This window comes from Sphaerodactylus townsendi, linkage group LG07 (assembly GCF_021028975.2).
Source record: "Sphaerodactylus townsendi isolate TG3544 linkage group LG07, MPM_Stown_v2.3, whole genome shotgun sequence".
Classification (NCBI taxonomy): Eukaryota; Metazoa; Chordata; class Lepidosauria; order Squamata; family Sphaerodactylidae; genus Sphaerodactylus; species Sphaerodactylus townsendi.
The window spans coordinates 100,634,652-100,662,031 of NC_059431.1; the positions used below are offsets into that span (position 1 = coordinate 100,634,652).

At 43.6% G+C, this 27,380-nt stretch overlaps 1 protein-coding gene and 1 long non-coding RNA gene across 2 annotated transcripts in view; one reads left to right on the plus strand and one right to left on the minus strand.

The window, feature by feature from the left end:
* The window catches only part of LOC125436125, a 513,530-nt gene that overhangs the window by 420,260 nt on the left and 65,890 nt on the right, over window positions 1-27,380 (minus strand). The gene's annotated exons all lie outside the window — the stretch shown is intronic.
* DCAF10 (DDB1 and CUL4 associated factor 10) lies at window positions 801-22,270 on the plus strand. Its single transcript, XM_048502758.1, has 7 exons — window positions 801-1,241; window positions 9,981-10,094; window positions 12,992-13,189; window positions 13,560-13,762; window positions 15,594-15,704; window positions 17,716-17,861; window positions 20,949-22,270. The coding sequence occupies exons 1-7, from the start codon at window positions 901-903 to the stop codon at window positions 21,315-21,317; spliced, it is 1,482 nt and encodes a 493-aa protein (XP_048358715.1). The 5' UTR covers window positions 801-900; the 3' UTR covers window positions 21,318-22,270.

Sequence of the window (27,380 nt, forward strand, 5' to 3'; positions counted from 1 at the left end):
CCCTCTGCACAATGCAGGAAATTCACAGCTACCTTTTCTCCCACTCTTCCAGTGCCACTGGAGGGGGTGGGAGCCATGCAAGGGAAAGGGAGGGGTGGCATGTAAGGGGGCCAGCATCTGGACATGGCCTACCCTCCCTAGCTGGGGGAGGGATGCCATGGAAGGGGAGGGAGGGGTGTTATGCAAGGCAAGGGGGATGGTTGGCATGCAAGGGAAGGGGAGTGAGTGATGGTTGGCATGCAAGGGAGGGAGAGGGCCCAGCATTTGGACATTGCTCACTCACCCTAGCAGAGGGAAGGGGAGTGGTTGCATGTAAGGGAAGGGAGGGAGAGAGTCCCCTGTGTGCAAGCACCTGGTTGCTACTGACCCAGGAGGTGACATGACATCATAACTTTGCTAGGCAGGGTAGTTTGCTTGGGGTTGGTTTACCATTGCCTTCTCCAGTCCACTACACCCCCAGCAAGCTGGGTACTCATTTTATCAACCTCAGAAGGATGAATGGCTAAGTCAGCTTTAAGCCTGTTACCTGAAACCAACTTCTCTCAGGATCGAACTCTGCTGCAGCTGACTACCTTGTACCCTGAGGCTCGGCACTCAAATAAAGAGCCTCTGTTGGGCACACCCCCAGCCCCCCCCCCCTTCGTTTTCCCCTCAAGTGCAGCGGATTGGCTGGGCCTCCATGGAGGGGGCGTGACTTCTGCCCTGTCGCGGCCTATCCAGACCGAGGTCTGCGGTCTCCTCAGCGGCACCTTTGAGCAAAGCTCCAGTTTCCGCACGCGCCGTTTCTGTGGTACCGTCCGCACCGGAAGTTGGGGAGGGGGCGGAAGCGACGGCGGCGTCCGGAGGGTGTGTGAGGGGAATGCTGCTGCTGCCGGCGGCGGCGGCGAGGCCAGGCTCGGGATGAGCTGGAAGGCGCGCCGGAGCGCCACCCCAGAGCGGCCGCCTCCTCGGGACGCGGACCGAGCGACGACGACCCCGTCTCCCCCATCTCCCCCTCCGTCGCCGAAGCCGCCCCCGGCCTCCGCCTCTTCCTCCGCCGTGTCGGTCTCGGTGCCCGGGGGCGGCTTGTTCCCCTGGCTGCGTGAACGGCGGTTGGGCCGGGGGGGTTGGTTCGTGGAGCCGGCCAGGGACACGTTCCGGGCCATGACCGGGCTCTACGGCGCCATCCAGCCGGCCGACTCGGTGTCGCCCATCACCCGCACGCACGGAGCCGTCTTCAACCTGGAATACTCGCCCGGCGGGTAAGAGGGGCCAGGGAAGGGGGGGGGGGATTGAGAAGAGCCGCACCGCTCCTGGGAGCTTCCGCTCTTCATCTCTCTGGGGGGGAAGCTGTTGTTGCTATCAAAACAAGCACCTGCGCATGTAATGTTGCTCCTAAATAGATCTCTCTAAGCCGCATTCTTTTCTCCTGAGCTCCTTATAGAAGGTCTGACGTTTAATTCGGAGCAATATTTTTGTCCTGTCTCTCGCCCCTACTGTTGTTTTTTTTTAATCATGTAGTACGTATTGAAGAAGACTCCTGCGCAGGACCCTAGAGAGCTGCTGCCATTGAGAGTACACAATAAAGCAGACCTGGGCATTATACAGCCCGTGGGCCATATCCGGCCCGCCGGATGACCCTGACTGGCCCCCCTGCCTTGCTGGGGAGCGAGGCGCCTTTGAAAGCCCCAAAGAACACGGTTGCCTTGGCTGCCGGCTTCTGCGGGGCTTTCAAAACTGCCACGCCCCCCTGCCTTGCTGGGGAGGGAGGCGCCTCTGGCCCTTTCCCCACTTACCTTAAGCCCCGCACTACTCTCTGCAAGTAGCGCGGGGTCCCACTGCACTCCCTGCGTCAGGGGCGGCAACAGTGCAACCACCCCGACGCTGCCGTTCTTGCGCCCCCTCAGCACGCGGCATCCCTGGCGCTGGCGAAAACGGCACCTTTTGATGACCCCGCGGTCATGGGGAAGCCCGGACGCGCGCCAGGGATGCCGCACGCTGATAGCAGCGCGCAGCGACGGTGGCAGCAGGAAAAGTGGGGAAAGGCCCTTTGAAAGCCCCGCAGAAGCCGGTTGCCTTGGCTGCCGGCTTCTACGGGGCTTTCAAAACCGCCTCGCCCCCCTGCCTTGGAAAGCCCCGCAGAAGCCGGTTGCCTTGGCTGCTTGCTTCTGTGAGGCTTTCAAAAGCGCCTCGCCCCCCTGCCTTTTGGCTCGGCCCTCCACAATATTTTCTGTTTCTTATGCGGCCCCATGGAAAAAATAATTGCCTACCCCTGCAATAAAGAGTCTGACAAATCCATGGTCTGACAGATTGGTTGTCTGATCAATAAGACAGCTTCATGTGTTCAGAATGTGCATTGGTCCCTGGATTCAGTTTCTGGCATCTCCATGTAAGAGGATTAAGTTGAGGAATCGGAATGACCTCTGCTTGAGAACAATCGCTGGTCAGAGGAGGTGGCCACTTATTTTTCAATTACGTCTCGTTTGCACTTTGCTGAAGAGGCTATATGTCAGTGTAGAAGTACATTGCTGGCAGGTTGCTGTGGAGATCAGTTCTGCAAGATTGCTTGCCATGTACGCCAGGTGAAATAGTTCTCTAGTACTTGGGACAAGCAGTGCGGGAATGTAGGGTTATGTGTAACATTCTATGGTTGCAGCCGGTCTAGGAGCAGAATCAGCACTCAGAATAAGCAAGAGGCAATGCCTTCTCCTGCATTAGACAGAGGGAAATGTTATGTGTCATTTAAATTGGGTGAAATGCTGAGAAAGATTAATTAAGTTCTTTGGATGTTCATGTGGTTTTTACCAATGTCAGTATGGAACTTCCAGTAGTTAGGAGTGAAGGTGATGGCAGCATACGGTGTACATTGCTCAGCATCTCAAAGTCATGCCTTTCTTAGTCTGAGTCCCAATTCCCCACTCATAAACCCTGGTGATAAAATTCTGAAACTTTGCAAACTTCCAAATTTAGAAAGGACGCATCTTCCTTCACAACCTGGATGATGGAACAGCGAGGAAGGAAGACATCTACATTGCTAGTATTTCAATGCTATTGGAAAACTAAGCTAGATAAATGGGCCTTTCAGTACTGGCAGTGTTTTGCAGTTCTATGAAGCTGTTGAAATCTGTAGTCTAGGTTGTATATTTATCATGTATTTTTAAAAATACTGTAACTCGGCTTGGATCCTCTTGAAAGTAGGCTAAACTTTCTTAAAATGTAAGCTGTACAGAAAAACATCTATACAGCATTCTTACTCAGTATTCCCCTAGAAAACATTTTTGGTTGGGGAACCATCTTTGTTAGTCTCTTACCTGGAAAACCCTACTGGATTGCCACAGGTCAGCTGTGATGGTGGCATTTTACACACACTGCTGTTACTCTGGAATATTCTTTAAGCCACTGCTTCTTCAGTGCCAGGAGTAGGTCATCTGGGATGCAACAGAAAGGTTGCCATGGCTAGCAGTTGCTCTGTGGCCACTGGCTGGGGTGCTGGTCTTCCAAACATCCGAAACAACCTGTTCATGCTGCACGCGCAGCTAACAAAACTGCTGTTTCCCATAATTAGTAATAGTCTATGGGTTCTGGTAGCTTTGAGACCATTTAAATCATAGATGGATAATTGCTTGAGCACTTCTTGGTGGAAGTAGTGGGACCATCTTTTTCTCAGCATGTGGATTTTTGTCCCCTTCTCTTGATGAGGTCTAAATCTACTGGTGGTCCCTAAAGCCTCATCGATGCGGCTTTAAGCCTCTACTACCAGGCTAGGTTGCAGCTTTACTGGCAGACTTCACCTCGCCTGGTGGAACACCCTTCCATGAGATGTATGGGCCCTGCGGGACCTTGGTGAGTTCCGCAGGGCCTGTAAAACAGTTTTGTTCCACCGGGCTTCTTTTTAGCCTTGAAACGCCGCGGATTCCCCCTCCGGAATCCCTCTGTAAGTTCGCGTGCTGTTCCGCCTCTTGGCATCGCTCCATGCCTATAATATCTAAAGTGCACTGCTGCCTCGCCTGGCCTTAGGATCGGGCGTCACACTTTTATAATGTATTTTATAATGCTGTCTGATGCTGCTAGGTTTTAAGAAATCTGTAAATTGTTTTAACTTATTTAATGTATTTTGTGGTGTGTAATGTAAAGGCCTATTGTGTATAATATTGTTTTGGCCTTCTGTACACCGCCCAGAGCCCTTTGGGGGTGGGCGGTTTAAAATCTAAGATATAAATAAAAATAAAATAAAATAAGTGTACATGTTGTCCTCTCTCATCTAGCTTATGACTGACAAAATGGGCCTGCTTATGCTAATGCAGCAACATGGATTGTACTGTGGTGCCCTAAGTATTTATCATATTACTTCCAACATGGCTCTAGCTGTTCTATTTTATGTTTAAATGTCAACGTCAGTTGGACAGGGAACTTGTTCAACTCTACAACTGTTTATTGCTCCAACACAAATTTGATATTATAATACTGCAAGAAACCTGGACTGACTCCCCACTTGAACTGGATGGATATTATGGTTTTAATGTCAAGGCAATCCCGGGGAAAGGACCAGGGAGATTAAAGGGAGGACTGGGAATATTAATCTCTACTACACTGAAAGTTAGAGCTGTAGCTAAAGCTCCACTCTCTAATTTTGCTATGGCCCTACTTCTTACGTGGGATCAATGTAGTCTGATAATATTTAATATCTATTTCCCCCCAAAGGGTAAGAAAACAGTTATTGAAAATAACTGGCAGGATTTTTTGATAATGGCTATTTACTCCAAATTACTTTAGAACACCCCCAAGCTCAAATTCTAATAGCTGGGGACATGAGACGCACGCATGTATGGGCCTCTAATGATGATTTCCTTATTATTATCCAAATTCTAAAAACTGTAGCTGACAGTAGGGGGGAAAGACCAGGGTATGCTTAACTCAAAAAATCAAAGCATATCCAAGGATCTAAAAGTGAATTATGCGGGGAATCATGTTTGTATAAACTTTGCACATAGGGAGAGCCATGCATATTTTAAATGCCGGACAATAGATGGGGATGTCCCAAGGAGAATATACTTTTTTGTAACAGGTAAAAAGGACTGAAAATTACCCTTGACTATATGTTGGTTTTGCTTAATTCCTTGATTACAAAAGTCCAAAAAATTTTGGAGTTTTGCCATATATGGAAGGTGATCATTTTACCACTCTTTTTTTTACAGATCAAAATATATGTTCATCCTGACAGCTTGCTATACCCCTCAATTAGAAAACAAATTAGGTAAAAGAATTAGTTGGTCCCCAACACTGGATCTTAAAGATAAAAGAAGTTCTCTCTAGTGAAGTAGGGGAAGAACTGATACAACAAATGAATGGTAATTCTCCTATCCAAGACCCTTTAGAAATGTACGAGAATCTTTATAAAGAGAGCCAAGATCAATTCTTAGCAATAACAAATAATAACAAAATGGCTCAGATCACCTAGATATTCAAAAGAACCTTGGTTTTGATGAGTGAGTGTGTTAAAAGCAAAAAAAAGATCTTATTGCACGCTTTCTCATACACAACTATGTGCAATTATGAAAATAAAGTAAGGGCCCATGCACTATTATTAACACAGAAAAAGCTTATAAAAGAGATAATACTAAAAGAAGAAAAAAAGCAATACATTAAGAAATCTTGGCTTAAGAACTTATATTTGCAACTACTCAAAGGAATTCTAGCCAGTTTGGAAGATGATTGCAGCCTGTAAACAAGGAACCCCATCAGTTTGGGACACCTGTATTCCCCCTGACAAATGGGTATCTTTTTTTTCAGGGGCTTTATGAAGGTGATAAACTGGACCCCTTCAAACCAGAATTAGCCTCTCTCAATCAATGGCCACTGGTTACAACACAATAAATAAGATCTGGCAAAAACCGCCTTAAATTTAGGAGAAAGCCCCAGGATTAGATGGAATCCCATACTGAAGTACTGAAAAGAGAATATAGACTGGTGGGCTAGAATACTTTCCTGGCAACCTTATTTACATATATAGACAAAACAGGTTGCATGCTACCCAAGTCATTGGAACACAGCAGTTGTTGTCCCTATCTATAAAAAAGGGAGTAAAAATGAACCGGGGAATTATAGACTCCATCAGTCCTTCTGAATGTCATAAGCAAATTGTAATCTGCAAGACATCCTAACAGAAAAGTTTGAACAATGGCTAAAGGGGCGAAGAACCACGATCGCTCTAGAGCAGCAGGCAGGTTTTAGGGAAGGTAAGATCAATAGATGAACATACGTTAACACTACAACATCTAATTGAGAAAAAAATATACAACTTGGCAAGGTAACATCATTATATATTGCCTTTATTTGATCTTAAATCTGCCTTCGACTCAATTTCCTAGGGAAAACTATGGCAGAAACTAGAAGAGACTAACATAGATAGAAGATTGTACTCCCTAATCCGAGTCTTCTATATGAACAATCTGCCTTGAGAGAGTTCGTTTGCAACACACAAGGATACCTTTACTGACCAAATATGGACCTATAGAGGAGCTCAGACAGAGGGTGTATATTATCTCCGCAGCTTTTATTTTAATTTCTATATAAATGGTGTAATAGCACATATGAGAAACTGTAGACTCACATCCGCCTACAAATTAAATACACGCATCCCTCTCCTAATAATTCTATTATCACGCCAGATGATGCTGTTCTAGTATCGAGAACTCCAGTTGGGATCGCTGAGGAGGGCATTAGCTGCATTCTCAACTTATTGTGAAAAGGAAGAACTGATAATTAACATAAATAAGAGAAACAAAGGAAGTGATGGCATGTGGAAAGCGCCCTCCCAAAAGATCTTGGGTCAATAAGCGAGGAAAACAGACTCAGGAACAAGTTGACAAATTTAAAGTATTTATTTAGGTGTCGTGGTTCGAAGCTTCCAGAAGGGAGCCATGTTACTCACTGTAATATGATAACTGAGCCGGGTAGAAAAAAAAAGACAATATGTGCAGTGTTGAAGTTCTTCCATTACTAAAGGGGTTGGGTTTCGTACATTACCAGCAGCACTAAAAAAATTATACCAAGCTAAAATATTGACCACAACTTCTATACGGATTGTCTATTTGGGGAGTTGCACAATCGAGTATGACCCACAGCTAGAAAGAGCTTTACAGTCCAAATTTCTTTTAAGAAAGCAATCTCTTCAGCTCCCTCCAGGAGTCCCAAATACATTTATTAGGCTTGAAACAGGGAGTAATGGAAGCCTGAAGGGACAAGTATAATAATAACAACAGCATATAAATGGATAAAGAGTTACACACTGATTCAAATGGTCTCCTGGCCCTTTCTAGCAAAAGATCCTTATAAACCTAGGTGGGCTCAAAGAGATGGAGAAGTGCCTTAATGAAATGTGGCCTTCCATATAACATCCATATGATCAAAAAATTGGGATCCAATTTACAAAGTGAACTTACCCAATGAATCAAACATGTATCACGACAGTCTGATCTGGCAAGATATTCAAAAGATTTTCCTCCTATGCTATACACAGAAATATATCACTGCTCCCCTGCTCCTTATTTAACTTATCTTGGATAACAAAGAGATCTAAGGAGAGCTTTTACTCTTGGTAAAAGAAGTGTACATTTACCTTCTGTTGTTTTAGAAGGGAAATATCAAAAGATACCTTACGCTGCAAGGTTATGTTCTTGCTCTCTGAAGTCTGTAGAAACTATAGAGCATATGTTATTAAAGTGTCCCCTTTATGAGGAGGCAAGGAAAAAATGCCTGTCACATCTTACTACACAAAATGACATATTGTTCTGATAAAGTTTGTTTGTCAAAAACTATTACAAGATAAGGTAAGGAGAATATTACTAAATCGGGTAGCAAAAAATTCTGTCTATTCATTGTTATGAAAAGAAAAAAAAATGATCTGAATATGGTATCCCCCTTAGATATTTTTATTTTGTTTAGTATTCTTATGCTGTTTGGTGTGTTTACTAAGTATAATGATATATAGAGGGATAGTGCTGGAATACGGGAGAGAGATCTGTATTCTTGTTTTGTTTGTTTGTAGATATTTTGGAGTCTTTGTAATACATCTGGTCATTGACTGTAAATAAAGTCTTCTTCTACTACTGTGGTGTTTTTTAAAAGAGGAGTCTTTTCTCTACTGTTCTTTCAGAAGGCAGGCTTGCTAATACTTCATATTTTTACAGTGTTAATTTGGTAGAAGTATAACAAAGACACAGGAATGTAAAATTGGTTCTAAATAACTGTAATCACTAATTTATATATGCATAAGAGGGGCCTCATGAGAAATTCTTGGAGGAGAGGCAGGGAAGGGAAGGTACTCTCTATCATCCCCCCTTTCCCCCAGACACCTCTACAAGTGTTTTGCTTGTTTGAGGAGAGGTCCAACCCTGGAAAGATCAGTACTGGGAGTAAATAAATGGGAAAGGACCTCTTCTCTAGTGGAACCCTGATTGTGGATCTCTGTCCAAAAATAATAATAATAAGGTTTGCTGGATTCTTTCCTTATTTTCCTTTTGATGTCAGGTGAAGAAGGTCTTATTCTCCTCTTTCTTAGGAGATTTGTTTCTTTCTTGTCCGTTGAACTGGTTATGCAACATGTTATGTTTCATTTGTTCTGCAGTTTCTGCATTTATGTTTTGGCTTGCTGGATAATCACTTTATTGTTCTTTTGCTGTTATTGTTGCTGTAAACTGCTGAGGCGTACACTTTGTAGAAAATAGTTTTACATTAAAAAAATTAGTAGCGGGCCACTGTTTTTCTTTTAACCATCCAGATATTCATCCCTGTGTTCAAGCACTTGTACCTGCTTAGGGACCTCAGGAATTTTCCCTGGTAGTAGAAGGCAGCTTGTTTGGCTCATTCTGGCTCAGAAAATTTGTGGGAAGGATTTCTGCAATTGATTTCTGCCTTGTATATTTCATTCTCTGTACATTAAAACTATATTTTCCATGGGGCTACAAAAAGTCATACTTTAGAAAAATTTGAACTAACAGACTAGGTGCTGTACAATAAAGAGGCAGACCCTGACTAGTTTAACTGCAGTGGTTTTTATACTCTAGGCCAGAGGTCTTCAAACTATGGCCCTCCAGATGTTCATAGACTACAATTCCCATGAGCCCTACCACTTGGCCATGCTGGCAGGGGCTGATGGGAATTGTAGTCCATGAACATATGGAGGGCCATAGTTTGAAGACCCCTGCTCTAGGCTGTGGATTCAGCAGAGCCAACAGTGTTTGGCTGCTATGCTGGAATCACGGAGGACCTGTTCATCCTATACTTCCCCTCCCAGGAGAAGTGGGGTTGATGTGTTTTCTTACCTACCAGTTCTTACTATGGGGAGTTTTCTGTCTAGTGGAAACTGGGTCCACAAGAAGCTGGGTAGGAGTTAAGGACTCCTTCAACTTCTTGTTACCACAATGAACTCTGCTCATGCTCTGAGTACCCAGTTACAGACTAGATAACATGTTTTGCTTAGTTAATACAACAATATTGCTTTTCATTTGAATATCTCTATGTTGTTGTTGCTGTGTACTTTCACCTGTATATTGTTTGCCTTTTTTTCTATCCCTTTTTGATTCCAAACAGCTTTTGCCTTTTGTTTTCTCTTTTTTGACAATAAACCTTTTTATAAAGACATTTCCGTTCAACTTCTCCGTTTTATCCTCACAGCAGCCTTGTGAGGTAGGTTAGGCTAAGAGTGTATGACTGACCCAAGGTCACACAGCAGCCTTCCACAGCGGAGTGGGGATTCTAAACCAGGTCTCCCAGATCTAGTTCCTGTCCCATCACATTGAAAAAAATGAGAGGTAATACTTGTAACAAGATAGAAAATCCGTTGCTCCGCTGTGGAGCCCTTTGGCCCTTGAAACTCTTCTTATCGTTTGCTCCGTTGGTCAGAGCCACAGAATGCACTGAGATGTTCACATACGAACTATATAAATGTCAACTGTTGCTCAAGAGGTTTTCCTTTTGTTTCTCTCTCCTTCCCTGTTTAGGTCAGTGTTGACTGTTGCTTGTGAGCAAACAGAAGTCCTGCTTTTTGATCCCATATCTTCAAAGCACATCAAAACTCTATCAGACGCTCATGAGGATTGTGTAAATAATATCAGGTACGTCTGCTGGGGAATGAAAACTAGTTACCGGTCCCCAAAATATTGCTATATATTTTTAATGCCTAGTTTTTTGGTTGTGAACCTACTGTGAGAGGACATCTCCATCAATTTTTTAAAAGACGTTTTTATTTTGCTCCTGCTAATAATTAATGTGATTTGCTGTACTTTTCTTGGCTGCACTCCACAGGTAAATCAGCTAAATTTAATTCTGATGATGATCTCATGATACAAATCAGAACTTCTGAATAGCATTGCTAAAGAAATTGTTTCCAAAAATTAAAAGGAGTGTGTAGAGGACAACTTCCAAAGCAGTACCAACCAAGATCTTTGTGTCATGAGATTTTGGCTGCAGCTTTGGGATTTCTAAGCGATCCCTTAAGGGAGCTGTAGGGAGGCAATGTCCTGGGAGGAAAAAAAAGTAAAATAAGACCTCATCTATTTGCAGGAATTTCTCACCATGGAGTTCCTGGCGATTCCTAGAACTATTCTTGTCACTTCCAGGTAGCTCTAGGAATTACCAGAAACTTTATGGACAGAACTTTCTGGAAATAGATGAAGAGTTACTTTTCCCCCCCAGCATGGTCCTCCTCAGCCCGTTTCTGCCTGCTGATCAGGTGAGCACCAGCAAGCTAGGGCCTCTGTTACCCGGAGGTCTCCTGCAAAAAGCAGGAAAATAGGAACACTACCCATAGAGCATTGCCCAGGCTCCCCTGCCTCAGTTACAGCACAGCGTGGGATTTGATGATGTGCTTACAGCCATATTACAGTGCATTGAGGGATGTCTTTCCCCAGTGAATTGGAAAAGGGGCCATAAGTCCATCAACGAAATTTACATAACATTGTAACTAAGGCAAGAGGCTTTGGGCATACTGTAGTTTTGCCTAGCAACCCCAAAAGGGCAGTCAAGATTTGGTGATGTAATCTTGTGGGGGGGGGGTATTCCCCTTTCCTTGTAGGTCTCTGCTTATGTAGCCATAAATTGCAGCATGAGTCAAGTAATATTGAACCCCCCACACACACATACATCTGCCTTGCCATGTCTTGCATTTCTCCTCTTGTTATGATTTTGGTTTTTGACAAAACCTGATAGCTTTGTACCATACTGCCTGGGTACAGTCACATGTTATGAAATGCCAAGCCTTCCTATTAACCGTTGGATCCCTCTCTTGACTGAAATCTTGATTATACTCACCAAAAAATAAATAAATCTATTGTTACAATAGTTGAATGTTTGGAAGGAGACTTGCTATGTTCAGGAAGCTGGGAGTGTGCACGCCTCTTCTATTGAGCTCTCTTGTATCAAGTGACACCTCTCTAAGTGAGTTCTTTGAGGTAATGATCCAGTCTTAGTGTTTTAAGCTACTTAGGTGTCTTGGTTTTTTGGCTTGGGATCAAGAGATTATCAGGGTGAACTGCTATCATTTTGAGGGAATTAATGGCTGGATTTCATTGTAAACAAAGGAGAAGAAGTTGTTGAAAGTCTAAAGCTGGAATTCTGGCATCAGGAAAAGAAAACTAAAACTGTGCAAAATAAGCAACGGAGCGGAATGATCTCGGATTGTCTTACATCATAAATTTTTCATTTGTGTACTTGAAAAGCAGGATTGAATATTTAAATAAGGGGAAAGTTCTTTTTGAATGTTCAAAGCCCTCCAAGTGATCTACAACAATCCTGTAGTTAGGTGGATATTCTTATCTCCATATTGCGGTGGCCGTGGCAAAGGCTAATAGATTGCTGCCGCCGTTCATGAGTTTATGGTTGGGTTAGACTTGCAGTGGAGAGGAACAGCTTGCATCAGCTCTCACCCAAGTGCTTACCGGATGAAGGAGTGCTGCTGTGATTGTAAGGAAAACTGAGTGAACGAAGCAACAAAAGTGTATATTGGCTAGCTGAGGTAGGGGACAGTTTGCAAGTAGCAAAGTAATAGTCATGGACGGAGCTACAGTGGCAACCATTATATCATCTGTTTTTCTCCTTTTTTTCTGCCCTTTGTAGACACATTTGCCTATACCCACAATGCAGCTTCTGTTTGGTCAGTTAAAAGAAATCTATGTTAATAGTAGCAAGTGTCTCTTTCAAGACAGGCATGGGCTTGCTTACCTTATGGCCGGTTGGAATAGAAATGTGTTGATTTCTTTGAGGCTCAGAGACCAGACTGCGTTAAAAGGATTCTGAAGCCAAACACAGAAGTATGTGGGTGGGGGCAGCTCTGAAACTCGTGATTCATGGTTATTAAGCAGCTTCTCTCAAATGTTTACCTCCAGTCCAACAATCTGAGGAACTTGTATATTCATTAAGATTTCAGAATTTGGGGGGGGGGGGGGGGGGGGGATCTCTGCCAATGGATGTTAGGCAGATGCTGATGGGAGGGAGGGTCTTTTCAGTTGTGGTGCTGAATCCCTCTCCTCAGGTTTGCTCAGTACCTGCCTCACCTTAGTTGACAATTAGGTAATTGGTTGACACCCAGGTAATTGTTTTCCATTTTGTATGGCCTGTGGCTGTTTATTTCATGTTGAATTTACCTGACTCAGATCCACCCGTTCAAACCCTGCCAACTGCCCAGATTTTGATCAGCTGTTTGCCTCTTATGTGTTCTAGTTAGCAGCTGTGCCATCTTTTTTTGCCCTGATCTCTTGTTAATTTATTGTATTGTGCTATTGCAGTGAACCGTTTTCAAAAACAGTCTTTTCCCCAAAAGTAGAATATAACTAAGCAATGGTACTTTTTGTTTTTGCTTCCCCCCCCCATCTTAGTTAAAAAATGCTTTGAAAGTATTTTCCTGCCCTTCCTCGCTAGCACTCATTACTGTTGTCCAAGACTTCGTTGTGCCAGTGATCTGTGTCAATTTTGAGAGGTTAAACTGTTTCTCGCCTTGTCCCTTTTTCATTTGCAGGTTTCTCGATAACAGGCTGTTTGCCACTTGCTCCGATGACACTACAATCGCACTTTGGGATCTGAGGAAGTTGGATACCAAAGTGTGCACTTTGCATGGTCACACCAGCTGGGTCAAGAACATCGAATACGACACGAACACAAGGTTGCTGGTAACTTCAGGGTTCGATGGAAATGTTATAATTTGGGACACCAATAGGTAAGTGAACTGGGCAGCGAAGCATCAAGTTCCTGAAGTGGAATGTGGGAGAAGTCTAAATTATGTCTGTTCTGTCAGTATCATACATTTATATAAGGTAGAGAGATGCCTTTGGTAGAGAGCGCGGGAGCGGCTTCTTGGTAAAACTGCTCCTATCTTCATGTCACCTACCTCTGGTGATCTACCATCATTGACTGCACTGAGGTGTATCCAATAGGCCCATTGTTCATGTAGAAGTAACAACCTCTTGAACGGACAGCAAAGGGAAGGGGGGTAATAGTGCTTGCACTGAATTTAATACTGAGTACTAGAGGTATGGAATCCATGCAGACAACTTGGGAGGCCGTCTGACCCCTTTTCTTTCCCTCAGGTGCACGGAAGATGGCTGTCCTCACAAGAAGTTCTTTCATACCCGATTTCTCATGCGTATGAGGTTGACCCCAGACTGTTCCAAAATGTTGATCTCGACCTCTTCTGGCTATCTTCTAATTTTGCACGATCTTGACCTAACCAAATCTTTAGAGGTGGTCAGCTATCCCATTTTGAGAGCCAGAAGAACGACATCCAGTTCAGGTGAGTCTTTGTGTTTGCTTTTCCTGCTGTATTTGCCCAGAAACAGTTAGCACTGAGGAACAGTGCTGTTTATCATGTCTTGACCAACCCTCCTCCCAGAGTGATCAATAACCCACAAAATCTGAGTTATACAAAAAAAATTGGGAGGGGGGAGTTCAAAGTATTCTTGCATTCATGGATTTTTTTTTCAAGTGTTGAACTTCTATCCATGTGGGATTCTGCAAACATATTAAAACGATTGTTCCAGAATCCATACCCACTTCCCTTAGCTTCTTTCCTTGTTTGATAATTACGAAGAATCTGTTGGTAGGGCTGGCTTTGACAGTGCCATTTGCTTTCATTATTTATTTCACTGCTTTTGGGATCTTTTTATTTCAGTCTGTCTTTGGAGTAGAAGTAAAATCACTTTGTTGTCCTGATTGGGAGTATCTGGCTGTGTCATGTAGTACTTGAGTGTGTCTTGAAAAATTAAATCACCGAGCTGGCTGTATTCTCTACGCTGTGCTTCTCAGAGAAGGGAGTGCTGATTTCCCTCTTTCCACTCCTCCAACCCCAGCCAAGGCACAAATGCCAACATCATCGCAAAGGAATACACTTAGAATTTTTTCAGTCCATATTACAGCAGACAGAAGTTTAGAAAGTCCCACCCCTGATCTCCAGCTGGGCGTAAACGAGGGTGGGATTTGGAAAGGTATTAGTATGCAGGCTCTAGTTCTGTTGTAAGGACGATGCCAGCTGACTGTTTTAGAAGTTGACAGTGGGGAAAGTATTTTCTCAGCGTTAGGAGTGAAAGGTACCTTCGATTTTAATTGGGATTTGGATTTAGGATTCGATCTTGTTTGGGCTGTTGTTTTTAAAACCATGGCTATGGACTTTTGGGAAGATTCTGTACATTGTCCTCTCAGGGGAGCCTCTCCATGTTGCAGAGGTCTCTGGATTCTAGGATTTGTGCTCAATAACTTGGGAGGGGCTGTAGCTTATTTGTTGGCCATCTACTTGGCATACAGAAGGTCCCAGGTTCAATCCCTGGCATCTCCAGTTGAAAGAGCCATGCAAGTAGGTGATGTGAAAGAGGCTTTATCTGAAACCCTAGAAAGCCAGTCTGAGTAGACAGTACTATCATCCCATGTAAACACAGCACACACTATACCAGGGGTCTGCAACCTGCGGCTCTCCAGATGTTCATGGACTACAATTCCCATCAGCCCCTGCCAGCATGGTCAATTGGCCATGCTGGCAGGGGCTGATGGGATTTGTAGTCCATGAACATCTGGAGAGCCGCAGGTTGCAGAACCCTGCACTATGCTTATATTCAGTCTCTCTCTCTTTATACAAATCTATGTAAGTGTGAGTGTGTGCATGCATGTTTTTAGTGCATTGTTTTCTTAGTTTTGTAACCCAGGTTTTTTCACTATTGGTTATGTGTTCTCTCCTGCTCTCATTTCCTTGTTGTAAACTGTATAATCTGCCTATAATTGGAGCAAGAAAGGAAGTCTGTTAATGAAGGCAGTACACAGGGCCTCTTTGCAACTGCACATTCAGGGATGGATTGGTAATTGAACTTACAGGGAAGTTTCTCAGCAGGCCATTGTTTTGAAGGGGTCACTGGCAGCTAGGAGCAGAGAGAGCCAACTAAATTACAATCAACCTGTCGTTTACATGCCTGAATAATAACCCAAAAAGAAAGCTTTTGTGTCTTCCAGCAGATGCCTTGGCAAACCTCCACAGAGGAAAGGCTTTGAAAGCCATGGAGTTAACGAGCTAGAAAGGTTGAGTGATATTGTTTCCTCCTTGTGTGGTTTTTACATGGCCTTCCTTTTTGTCTTCTCAGATCTGGCGTCTTCCACCTCTTCCGGGCCAAGAAGCGCTGGATCTCCCTGTCAGCAGAGTGACTCAAGCCCACTGTCCGAAAAACACATGGTGCGAGCCACCCAGCGAGAAGGTGCGTTAACACAGTTGAAGCACATTAAGTTTTATGAGGGATGTTTGTGAAGGGGGTAGACCCAGTGGTTGAAGATGTGCTCACTTTTCTCTTCATTTGGCTATTGCTTACTCTCCTTCTGAGGAGCTTTTGAAAGTATCTTTTAAACACCCTTGTTTGTTTCCTTTCCTGTGTGGTAGGAACAGTTTCAGCATGTAATTTTTCTAGTTCTCTCATTTCTCGCCCAGCATTACCGTATTCTGTGCTTCTCCATGTTTCCTTCTGTTACGAAGTTGGAGGAAGGAACTGGTAAAGACAGTTGTGTTATACCTTTAAAAGCAATTGGATACTGTGTCTGTAAATGTGAACAAAGTGGGCTGTGACTCACAAAAACTCAGATTAGTCTTTAATTGTGCAATTCGAAGGATGTGTGTGTGCTAAAGCCGCATTGGAAGCAGCGGGAGGGTTATGCTGGTGTCCATGCTACCCTACTGGAGTAGCAATTTACTTATAAGTAACCAAAACAATTTTATAATTTTACAAACAGTAACAAGATGTTTTGGAAAAATTGTTTACATCTCTCCCATTGGAGTAATGAAAAGAACTTTTTTATATATACAGGTTAGAACGGCACGGCAGTGTAATCTAAATAGAAAAATAAGAGCTAGCCAGATTCTTGATAATTAACTGGCCTCGTTAAACTTCACGACTGTTAAAGGCAGGTCAAGGTTTTTCAATGTACAATAATGGTTATAATCAGGGAGGACAACGCTCCTTTTTCGAGAGGCATAAGAATTAAACTATTGCAGAGCGCTGTCCTCCCTGATTATAACCATTATTGTACACTGAAAAACCTTGACCTGCCTTTAACAGCCGTGAAGTTTGAGGCCAGTTAATTATCTAGAAACTGGCTAGCTGTTATTTTTCTATTTAGATTACATTGCCGTGCCGTTCTAACCTGTATATATAAAAAAGTTCTTTTCTTTACTCCAATGGGAGAGATGTAAACAATTTTTCCAAAACATCTTGTTACTGTTTGTAAAATTATAAAATTGTTTTGGTTACTTATAAGTAAATTACTACTCCAGTTGGAGAACAAATTTTTGAAGTTATCATTGTAGCCTGGTTGGTACAAGTTTTCTTCTTTTTCACTTTGGTGTGTACCTTCCCCTTTTGCATAGCATGGAGGTGTCCATGCTACCAGCACCATGCAAAGTGGCACAGACACAGGCACTGAGGGGCTTACCTCCGTGGTCAGCTGCCACAGTGCCCAAACCCAGAAGCTGGGTCCTTTCGCAGTTTGCCACTGCCCAAATGTCCATACTGATGTTCTGGGGGCAAGACTTTTGTTTTTATAATGCATTTTTTCCCTTGTGCTTAGCTTTTGTATTGGAGCACTTGGCACCAGAGTCACTGACAAGATATTTTTTTTAGTTAATCAAAATGGAAATAAAAATAAGTTTTTAAAAATGGCAACTATTTAAAAGGCTGAATTTAGGCATGCCTGCAATTACAGCTGGCGGCCAGCAAGAGGCCGGCACTGCTGCCAGATTTGCCTCTGACTTCTGCAGGCTTAAGGGACAAACCGCCCTCTTTTCTGCCCTTGCAGGCAAACACCCGGAATGCAGTTCAACACAAGATAAACTGCCACCTACCTATGACGTTGTTGGCTTTATGGAACATAATACAAAAGGAATGAATGGACAATATTTGCCCAGTTAACTGACTAGCAACGGCAGCTCTGGTGGATTAGCTGTTATGTTGAGGGTAGTTGGTGTGATGGGGTGGCTTTGCTTCCTTTTTTAAGAGTGCAAGAAAATGTTAAGAGATGAAATATCAAGCGGCAGTGGATCTTTAACCCACGGGTCTTTAGGGAGCTCATAGAGTTCAACTGCTGGGTTGCCAGTTTCTATACAGCCACCTTTGCAACTTTTTGTAAGGGTTAGTCTGTAATTTTCCTTTCCTAGACAGAAAAGCTACTTGAGGAATGAGTGGGAGAGGTAGCTTTCAAAATACATTCTATCTCTCACAGGTGGATCGCCACGCAATAGCCTCGAGGTTTTAACCCCAGAAGTTCCTGGTGAGAGGGATCGGGGGAACTGCATTACATCTCTGCAGCTCCACCCCAAAGGATGGGCAACGCTTCTTCGGTGCTCAAGTAACACCGATGACCAAGAGGTAAAGTTGTGGGGAGAGGGTGGCATCTTACTAAATATGAGTTGGTGGGAGGGATGTATGCTCATTGAAGAAAACCTCTCCTTGAAGAAAAGCCTTAGCTCTTTTGTGCCAGCTTGGGCAGATGTATACTTCTATCTCATTGACAAGTCACTAAAAATGTGAGCTTGGAAGTGATTTCCTCCACCCCAGATCGCCACAGGATTTTTTCCCTCTAGCTTTGAACGATGACTTTTGCACTTGTCATTGGTACGTTTGTGGTGTTGTGCCTGCATACAGCTCACTTTGGACTTTTATGAGTGTCTCATTCAGTGCCCCTTTGCAGGACTCAGAGTTGCCTATTATGTCCTGCTCTGTGCCAGTAAATAAAGGCTGGAGCCATTCCCATTCTGCTTTGTTGGTTGTGTTGAGGTCACAGGGCATAAAAGAAATTTACCCACATAGAGTGGAGTCCTGCCAGTATTGCACTGAAATCGTGTTGCTGTCCCCTCTGTGTGCAATACTGGCACACTAATAAGCACACGAACTTAACCGTTTGCATGCAGAATTTCTGCTAAACAGAAGCCGTGCTCATATATGCAACAGAAGGAGATAAGTGCCGGCCTTGGATCTGCTATTATGTGCTGCTTTGTGTTGTTCTCAGGAGATGGAGGACAGGTACAAAGAATTAGTTCTTTATGTGTTGAATAGCTGATGTAATTTGAAAGGTGGAGATAGCCAAGAGCTTAGGTATCACTGCTTCTCTTGGCAGCAGTGGCGTAGTGGTTAAGAGCAGGTGCATTCTAGTCTGGAGGAACTGGGTTTGATTCCCTGCTCTGCTTCCTGAGCTGTGGAGGCTTATCTGGGGAATTCAGATTTGCCTGGTCACTCCTACACATGCCAGCTGGGTGTGACCTTGGCCAGTCACAGCTTCTCGGAGCTCTCTCAGCCCCACCTACCTCACAGGGTGTTTGTTGAAGAGCAAGGAAATTGTAAGCCCCTTTGAGTCTCCTACAGGAGAGAAAGGGGGGATATAAATCCAAACTCTTCTTCTTGCCTTGGAAAAGGATTAGAGAAAATGGATTTTGTAGTGGGCATGGTAGCCAAGGGAAATTTCCACATTCATTGACAGCATCCCTCTGAGAACCAGACTTTGTGGACAGATAGAAGCAGAGAACAGTTTGCTTATCTACCCAGAAGCCTCTCCAAAGTCCCCTTCAAACTTTATAAACATTGAAACCAATATGTGTAAAATGGAGCAGAAATGAGCACATAATGTCTATGCATGGACAACGCCTGTATATGTGTTCTGTCTCTCCACAAGCAGGAACACTCCTTTTTCAGGAACGTTCCCAGTAATGAGCATGGAATCTGCATGTGCATGCTTTGTCCGTTAGAGATGCCATGATCACATTCTGGTGATTGTGTGGGGTTTAGCACACTCGTTCCTGCTCCCCCTAGACACATACTGCTTTCAACATGCATGGTGTGCCATCTAGAAAGGGCTCAAGGGGTTTATTTAACCATTGCTGAAAACTGGATGCTAGGCCAGGTGTATCCTTACTATGCTCTGGCAAAATAATTCTAATTGCCTTCTAGTTGCCAGTGTGGTGTAGCGATTGGAGGGCTGGAGTAGGATCTGGGAGACCCTGGTTCAAATCTTCACCGAACCAGAACAAAATACTATACTCAAGGCTACAAATAATGATAAAGCGAACTGAAATGAAATATAAACAGCACTCAGTGCCCTTTTGAAACAGCACCATTTTTAGCAATGGCTGGTTCGTTCCGATCCAGCTTCTCTGCTCGCTGTCAATAGCCGACTGTTAGCTGAGTTTGTATATAAGGGGATACTGAGTGCTGTTTACGTATGCGCAATGTAATTTTTAAGCTCAGCTGAGAGACCGAGCATATTTGTTGGAGCCTTGGTTTTTTCTTATGGGTTGAAAGGTATATCTTTTATGATTTTTTTTTAGTATAAGATTTCTTTAAATATTTGATCGCAATTTAAACACAAATTGCAATCCCAGCCACACCTTTTGGCAGTGAAGATTTGCATCAGGAAAACAGCTTGATAGCTAGCAGCGCTTCTCAGCAATATTTTTTCTGCAGCCTTTCTACAATTCTTCTTATGTGGTTGACTCTTTTTTAGGGTCTTTTTCTATTACAATTCCTGGTATTGTTGAAAAAGGAGGGAGTTTCCCAACAAAACAGGCTTAATATATCCAGAAATCCTGTTCAATATCTATGAATTGTTGATGTTTGCAATTATTTATTCATTCATGTCATACCCATACCTATTTTTAGGATTGGGTTTTCTGATATAATATTTTTTTGGATTATTTATTTATATGTTTATTGGTTGATCACTATTTTGCAAGTCTACTTTTAGAATGTGCAGTCATTTTTGACGCAGCTGAGATTAGGTGTTTTACTGTCTGATGTATCTTGTCTTTGACTTGGTGCTTTCTGTTTACATTTAATTATAGTTATAGTTCACTATCATTATTTGTAGCCTTGAATATAGTTTTGTTCTGTTCATTTGGTCTTTATCACTACATTCTGTTGTTCGTGTTGCATTCAAATATTCACTCTGCCATGGAAACTTGTTGGGTGACCTTGGGCCTGTTACACACTCTCAAACCTAACCTATCTTGCAGAGTTGTGTTGATAAAATGGAGGAGAGGAGACTTATGAAAGCCATTATTGGTTCCTATTGGTGAAGAGTCCCATGGTGTAGGATGGTAAACTGTAGTACTGCACTCAAAGCTCTGCTAACCACCTGAGTTAGACCCCGACGGAAGTCAGCTTCAGGTAGCCGGCTCAAGACTGACTCATCCTTTCATCCTCACAAGGTTGATAAAATGAGTACCCAGCTTGCTAAGAGGAAGATGTAGATGGCTGGTGAAGACAATAGCAAACCACCCCGTAAAAATAGTGTGCTCCGTAAACATTGTAATGTGATGTCACCCATGGGTCAGTAGTGACCCCAGTGCTTGCACAGGGGACTGCTTTATACTTTAGGGGGAAGAAAGTGAGGTAAACAAGTAGTCTTGGGCAATGAACCAGGAATGTAGATTAAGTCAGTGTCCATTTTCCCCCTCATTGCAGTGGACGTGCGTCTATGAATTCCAAGAAGGCACACCCGTGCGGCCGGTCTCTCCTCGCTGCTCCCTCCGATTGACTCATTGCATCGAGGAAGCCAACGTTGGCCGAGGCTACATTAAAGAACTCTGCTTCAGTCCCGACGGCCGAATGATCGCCTCTCCGCATGGCTACGGAATCCGCTTGCTGGGCTTTGACACCCAGTGCAGTGAACTGGTTGACTGCTTGCCCAAAGAAGCGGCCCCCTTGCAAGAGATCCGCTCGCTCTATTCTCACAATGACGTGGTCCTGACCACCAAGTTCTCTCCGACTCACTGTCAGATCGCCTCTGGGTGCCTTAGTGGTCGCGTTTCTTTGTATCAGCCAAAGTTCTAGGCGTCTCTTGCCTCAAAAGGAACATCCGATGTTTTGTTTTTTTTCATTACTTCAATTTAGTTGAAGTGTTCTTTTTTACATAAAAAAAAATCCTGTAAATTTTGGACAACTACGAAGTTTCTCTTACCTCTGGACTGAACAGCGATACAAGCTCAGTTCAGCCATGGGAGTGCGTTCCTGTCTTTTGATAATGTAATTGCGCATCAAAGCAGCTGTGCGTCCGTCCTTTCTGCCCTTCCTGGTCCCGTTGTTTGGATGTGGCACAGCGGCACACACAAGTCTTTCCACGTGACTGGCGGATGGTTTGAGCGGAGGAGGGGATGCTCGGCCAAACCACATTTGCTTCCTTGCCCCCAAAGGAATCGGACTTTGGTCCTTTGGCTGCTTCAATTTTTCTGGATTTTACAATGGTTTTATTTTTCCTACTCTTTCTAAGTAATAGAGGACTTTTTGTCTTACACACTAGACTAGCCACTGCCAGCAAGCGCGTAACTTTCTTTGTGAGCACTGTTACTACTTTTCCGTATTGTTTTGCTGTCGTCCGATCGGTTGGCTGGTGTGTTTTTGAAGATTACATGCGACTGACTGCTCTCCCCCACCCCCCCTTGTCTAAAAACCCAGATGGAAAGCACAGCTGCTTTTTCTGGGTTCATTAGAGGAAAAAAAAGTTTATCAAGGTGAATAGCTTAATATTTTGTCTTCACGAATCCTGTAAAATAGCACCTTCTGGAGCACAGAAGGAAGTATTTTGTTGCTCACTATATGCACCCAGATTCTGAGGATGCAGTCCTTGCATCAGCCTCATTTACATCAAGGCAAGGATGGGGAGCAAGAATTCTTGGCACGCCTCACATTGATATAAATGATGTTTGCATGTGCCCCGAGTCTTCGGATGGGTCTCGACATTGTGGAAGGTTGAGGTTGAATAAAACCTTTTTAAAATCTCCACTAAATGCTTACTCAACTCTCTTTTCCTGTGCAGTGTTCTTAAGGATAGCTGGCTATTTTTGGTGCGTCTTGCAATCCATGCAGTTATATCCCCTGCTCTTCTAACAGCAGGGTCCCAGTGGTTGAGACCCACCAAGCTAGACACTGGGGATGTCTCTCAAGTCCTTGGTCAACCAGTTCTGTCGAAATGAGCTGCTATTCTGGCACCCAATTTTTAGAAACGTATTTGGCCTGTCTGCAAAACTATTTTTCCATTGTATACGCTTACTAGAACAGGGGTCTGCAACCTGCAGCTCTCCAGATGTTCATGGACTACAATTGGCCATGCTGGCAGGGGCTGATGGGATTTGTAGTCCATGAACATCTGGAGAGCCGCAGGTTGCAGACCCCTGTACTAGAAGTAAGCAGAAGTGAGGCGGGGATAAAAAATGGATAAAAGTGAATATTGAGCAACTATGAAAATTTCCAACAGAAAGCCGAATGGCATTCATCAAACCAGATGAATATTTTATGGTGAGCCTGCCCCATTTCAGTGTAGTCACATACAGTGCAGATAAATTTAAACATGGCACAATTAAAAAAACAAACTGGAAGGCATGTAATTACTTACATAAAGAGACAGTGGGCCGTTTGGAGCCCGTTGTCACATCATGGAGGATTGCTAAACTTCCATGAATCGGACAGTCCTCAGACTTTGCACTAATTCTGGTTTAGCAAATCCCATTTTACATGATCATTTGCACATGAGTAACTGTTAGCTTTGGGTTCTCCAAATACTTATCTCGATGCAGCGTTTGAGGCGCTAGTTCTGGACTTTCTTCAGGCTGGAGGAAAAAAAGATCACATAATTTCCCCCACAAAATCTATGGATGAGTTTTGGATCTGTCAAACTATGGATGAGTTTTGGATCTGTCAAAATAATTGTGAGAGGAAAAAGACCCAGTACGGAATAGGAACATGAGGATTTTTCTTCACCAACTGCACATTATGCTTTCGGGGGCAGATTTTGGATATATTTTGGGTATGTTAATTGGTGTTTTCTTTTTAAAGAACCTACAGTTACAGAAGATTATTAAGAGAGGGTTTTGGGGGGGCGGGTAGAAGGTGTGGTTTTGGAAAAGAAATATGAAAACATTAAAAGGAATGCTCCTTGGTCATGGTGTGTTATTCTGCAACAGTGCATCAGCACCCATATTTTGTTCTGCTCCGTGTTCATTACCCTCTATTTCTCCAGCTCTCACCTGAGTTGAGGAAGGACTGGGGTTGGCTGCCTGATACACCAAGGCTCAACGCATCAAAGCATATGGCAGTACATCAATTTGCACTGGTGCCTTGGCAATTCAAACTTCAATTATCCTGAAAGAGGATCTTTCCAAGTTCACATGACTGGACATTGTCTGGTACTCCCCGTTAGAACATAAAAGATCAACTTCGTACATTTCCCCCCTGATCTTGAAACGATGGAAACTGAAGTGATGGTCAAAAAAAGGAAGGGGTGTTGGTTTGAAGGATTTTTGGAATTCAAGCTCCAGTGTGGAGAAAAGTTAACTTGGCAGGGAGAATGTCCTGGGAAATGTTTAAAATCTGATTAATAAGATGCTCGCAAATGGTTATGACAAAACGTTTCACCTCTCCACAGAACAGCTGTGTGTAACATGCCCCTCTTGTCATTCTCTCTGAGTTTTTGAAATTATGCCTTCAGATGGCTGGGGCTTGGCTGATGGTTCCTGCATGCTCCTCTATGGCGACTATGTGAAGGCTGCTGAAAATACAAACCAGCTGTTAGTTGCGCTGCTTCTCCAGAACAGGGCTGAAATTGATGATGTTATCCATTCAGTCGTTCTCGACCCTTAGCGACCCGATAGGCAAGCTCTTTCCACATTTTTTGATTAACTACTGCTTCCTTCAGCTGGTTGATGCTCATGCCTGTATCAGCTTTTATGGTATCTAGCCATCGTATTCTTTGGCGTTCAGGTCTTCTCCCATCATTGACAAGTGTGAGCATCATAGATTTTTCTAGCGAATTTGATCTCATCACGTCACCGAAGTATGTAAGTCTGAGCCTGGTTATTTTCTCTTCTAGTGATGTATCTGGTTTTATGCGGCTCAAGACTTCTGCATTTGTCACCCTAGCTGTCCATGGTATGCACAGTAGTTTTTGCCAACACCACAACGCGAAAGCATCTATTCTTCTTCTGTCAGCTTTCTTTATAGTCCAGCTTTCGCATCCATACGTGGTTATGGCGAAGATGATGGCTTGAATTAGCCTGTGCTTGGTTTTGATGCTGATGTCTCTGCTTTTCCAAATGTTATCCATGCTCAGCATTGCTCTCTAGTCTAACCCTCCCCATTTATCCGGGCCTGGCATGCAGAAGCATGGCTGGGTTGGGTTGAAATTAGGGAGAGATAAAAATGGCTGATGGTATTCCCTGTATTGGAGGGAAGGGGGCATGGCATAGGCCCATCTCAAAAGCTAAGTAGGGTCTTGGAAGGGAGACCACCAAGGAAGGCTCTGCAGAGGAAGGCAATGGCAAACCACTTTTGTTTTTCACTTGCCTTGAAAGCCCCTTGCTGCAACTGCCACTTAAAGACACTACACACACACACACCCCTTTAGTATTGTAAAGGCTGGTGTTTTTTCCCGTCCTCAACTGGCATTGTTATCCTCCTGGAATCTAGTGTACATTATGATCTTTTAAGTCCCTTCCAATTTACAGTGATGATATGAATTGCCTACCTCCAAAATATCCTGCAATTGACAGCTTTGTTCAGGGGTTACAAAGCGAAGGTGTGGCTTCCTTTATTGAGCCAATCCATCTCGTGTTGGCTCTCCTTTTCCTTCCGCCTTCCATTTTTCCTGGCCTGATTGTATTTTCCAATGGGTCTCATCTCCTATAGACTCTAGACAGCCATCTAAATTGTAAAACTCAAGATAGGTTGAACACTTACTGGAGCTCATAGACTCCAAAGTTTATGCACAGGTGCTATCATGAGAGGCAATTGGGGGGGGGGGTTGTGGAGACAAGCTTGGAGGCAGCTTTGCCTTCAGTCCTTCCAGGCACAGGAAACTGCCTCAGCTGTTCACAATTAAAAGTCCTCTTTAGCCTCTTCTCTAGTTCTTTCTATTTGGGGGGGAGGGGATGGCCATTAAAATGTTTAGGACATACATGCCTATTTCTAGGGCTTCATTTGTTGTGCGTTTCAAAGCTGTTGCAAGAGAAAGCAAAGGAACATTCAGAAGATCACCTATGGTTTAAGAGCTGCCGGGTTTATAGGTCTTGTGCCCTGCACTGTCAAACCCCCTCCCCATTCCACCTGTGCAAAGTTTGTCCCCAGAAAGCTATTTATAATGTCCTAAAGATGTTATATTTGTGCTGTGCAGAATCCACCCAAATTAGCATTTTTGTAACCTGGAATGTGATGAGAAAATATACCAACTCAGTGAAAGACGTGTGTACAGTAAGGAAAAGGCAAATAGCATCGGGATTCTTCAGAATCCAAATCCTGCATAATTTCAAGTCCCTTGCAAATTGTGCTCTGACATTATCTGTGAAAAGTGATCCAATAACAGTTATTGAATAACTGCTTGTGGATCTAATTTGAATCCTCACTGGGGAAAAAAACGTGCAAAAGGGTCCCTCTTTTTTCAGATGAAGCTGAGGCTATGGCCAGAACCAGAGAGTCCAGATTTGGCTCTGCATCAACTCCCAAGAATTGTGAAACAGCATCTAGGCTGTTCCTTTTCATCCTGCAGTGGCGCCACCATGTGACCGAGTCACCCCCATACAAACCGGCTCGTCAGAGACAAGATCTAATCTAGTTCTCTCCTGGATGTACTTATGTTCTCTCAGTAAGAATTTTTCCTCTTATGTAAGCCCAAAGCTGTTGTATCTAGTGGCACAAACCGATAGTCTGTCTCAGAAAAAGATGTTAGAAGGATTGTACATTCCTCTGTCAAAGAACTCAACATGCCAGACCTTCTTTGTTGGAGAATGCTCTGTCTGGGACCTAGCATCTACCTACCAATGCACCTCAACTGACTGTACTAACATCTTTTTCCAAGACAGAGTATAGACTCGAGTGTGTCACCTCCCATAAGATGGTTGTAGAATCTTGTATCAATAAACATGCTTTTAAAACTATAAAATCTCAGTTCACAGGAGAGGCTGACCATAATGCTTTATTTTTATATTGTGTGTAAATTAGCTTGCTCTGAAATGTTTTCTGGTAGCGTGTGGATGTTTAGCATAGATGCCAGGTTTATGTCAGATTGCTAATCAATAGGTCCTTCTACCATATCTCTTGGACCTGCAGAACTTGTACGGCTTTTCAACCATACTACCAAATGAACAGCTTTGAGAGTTTTTGTATGACTATGAATTAATTCCTGAGGCCTTACCTTCCCCCAACCCTCTGCGGTTAACTGCTGCATGATCCTGATAAGTGCAGGCTCACGTAGATTTTCTGTTCCGCTTCATTAACACTCATAACAAAGTACCGGAGTTGCTATTGTGGCCTCTGTTTAAGCTGCACCCAGGTGAAAACACCACTGGTTTTACTTTTAATCTGATTTGTCACAATGGCAAAGGGGATTAAGATAGCTCACTTCTTCCCAATGTACAAAAAAGCAACTTTGCAAGGCTTTATAACACACTTTGGTCTTGCCAAGAAATAGAGCCAAAGGCGCGGCTCTCTTCGCTCTTCTTCTTTCTCCAAAGGCTTCTATTTACTAATATTTTGGTGTGGGGAGGGGGAGACAAACAAAATATGGCATTACATGATAATCTTGCAGTGGAGGCAAGTCCCTTCCCTGATAGTAGAGGCCAGCTCCCACTAGGGGTGTCAAACTCGCGGGCCTCCAGATGTTCATGAACTACAATTCCCATCAGTCCTTCCCAACATGAGCATTGGCTATACTGGCAAGGGCTGATGGGAATTGTAGTTCATGAACATCGGGAGGGCTGCGAGTTTGACACCCTGTACAACCACTGGGAGGGCTACTTCCAACATTGCACTTTTTCTTTTTACCCACGTGCATGTTTTTTAGCTCCTGCTTTGCAAGCCGCTCCCCGCACTGGCCATGGGGGGAGGAAAGGCACAAGGCAGGGCTCCCAG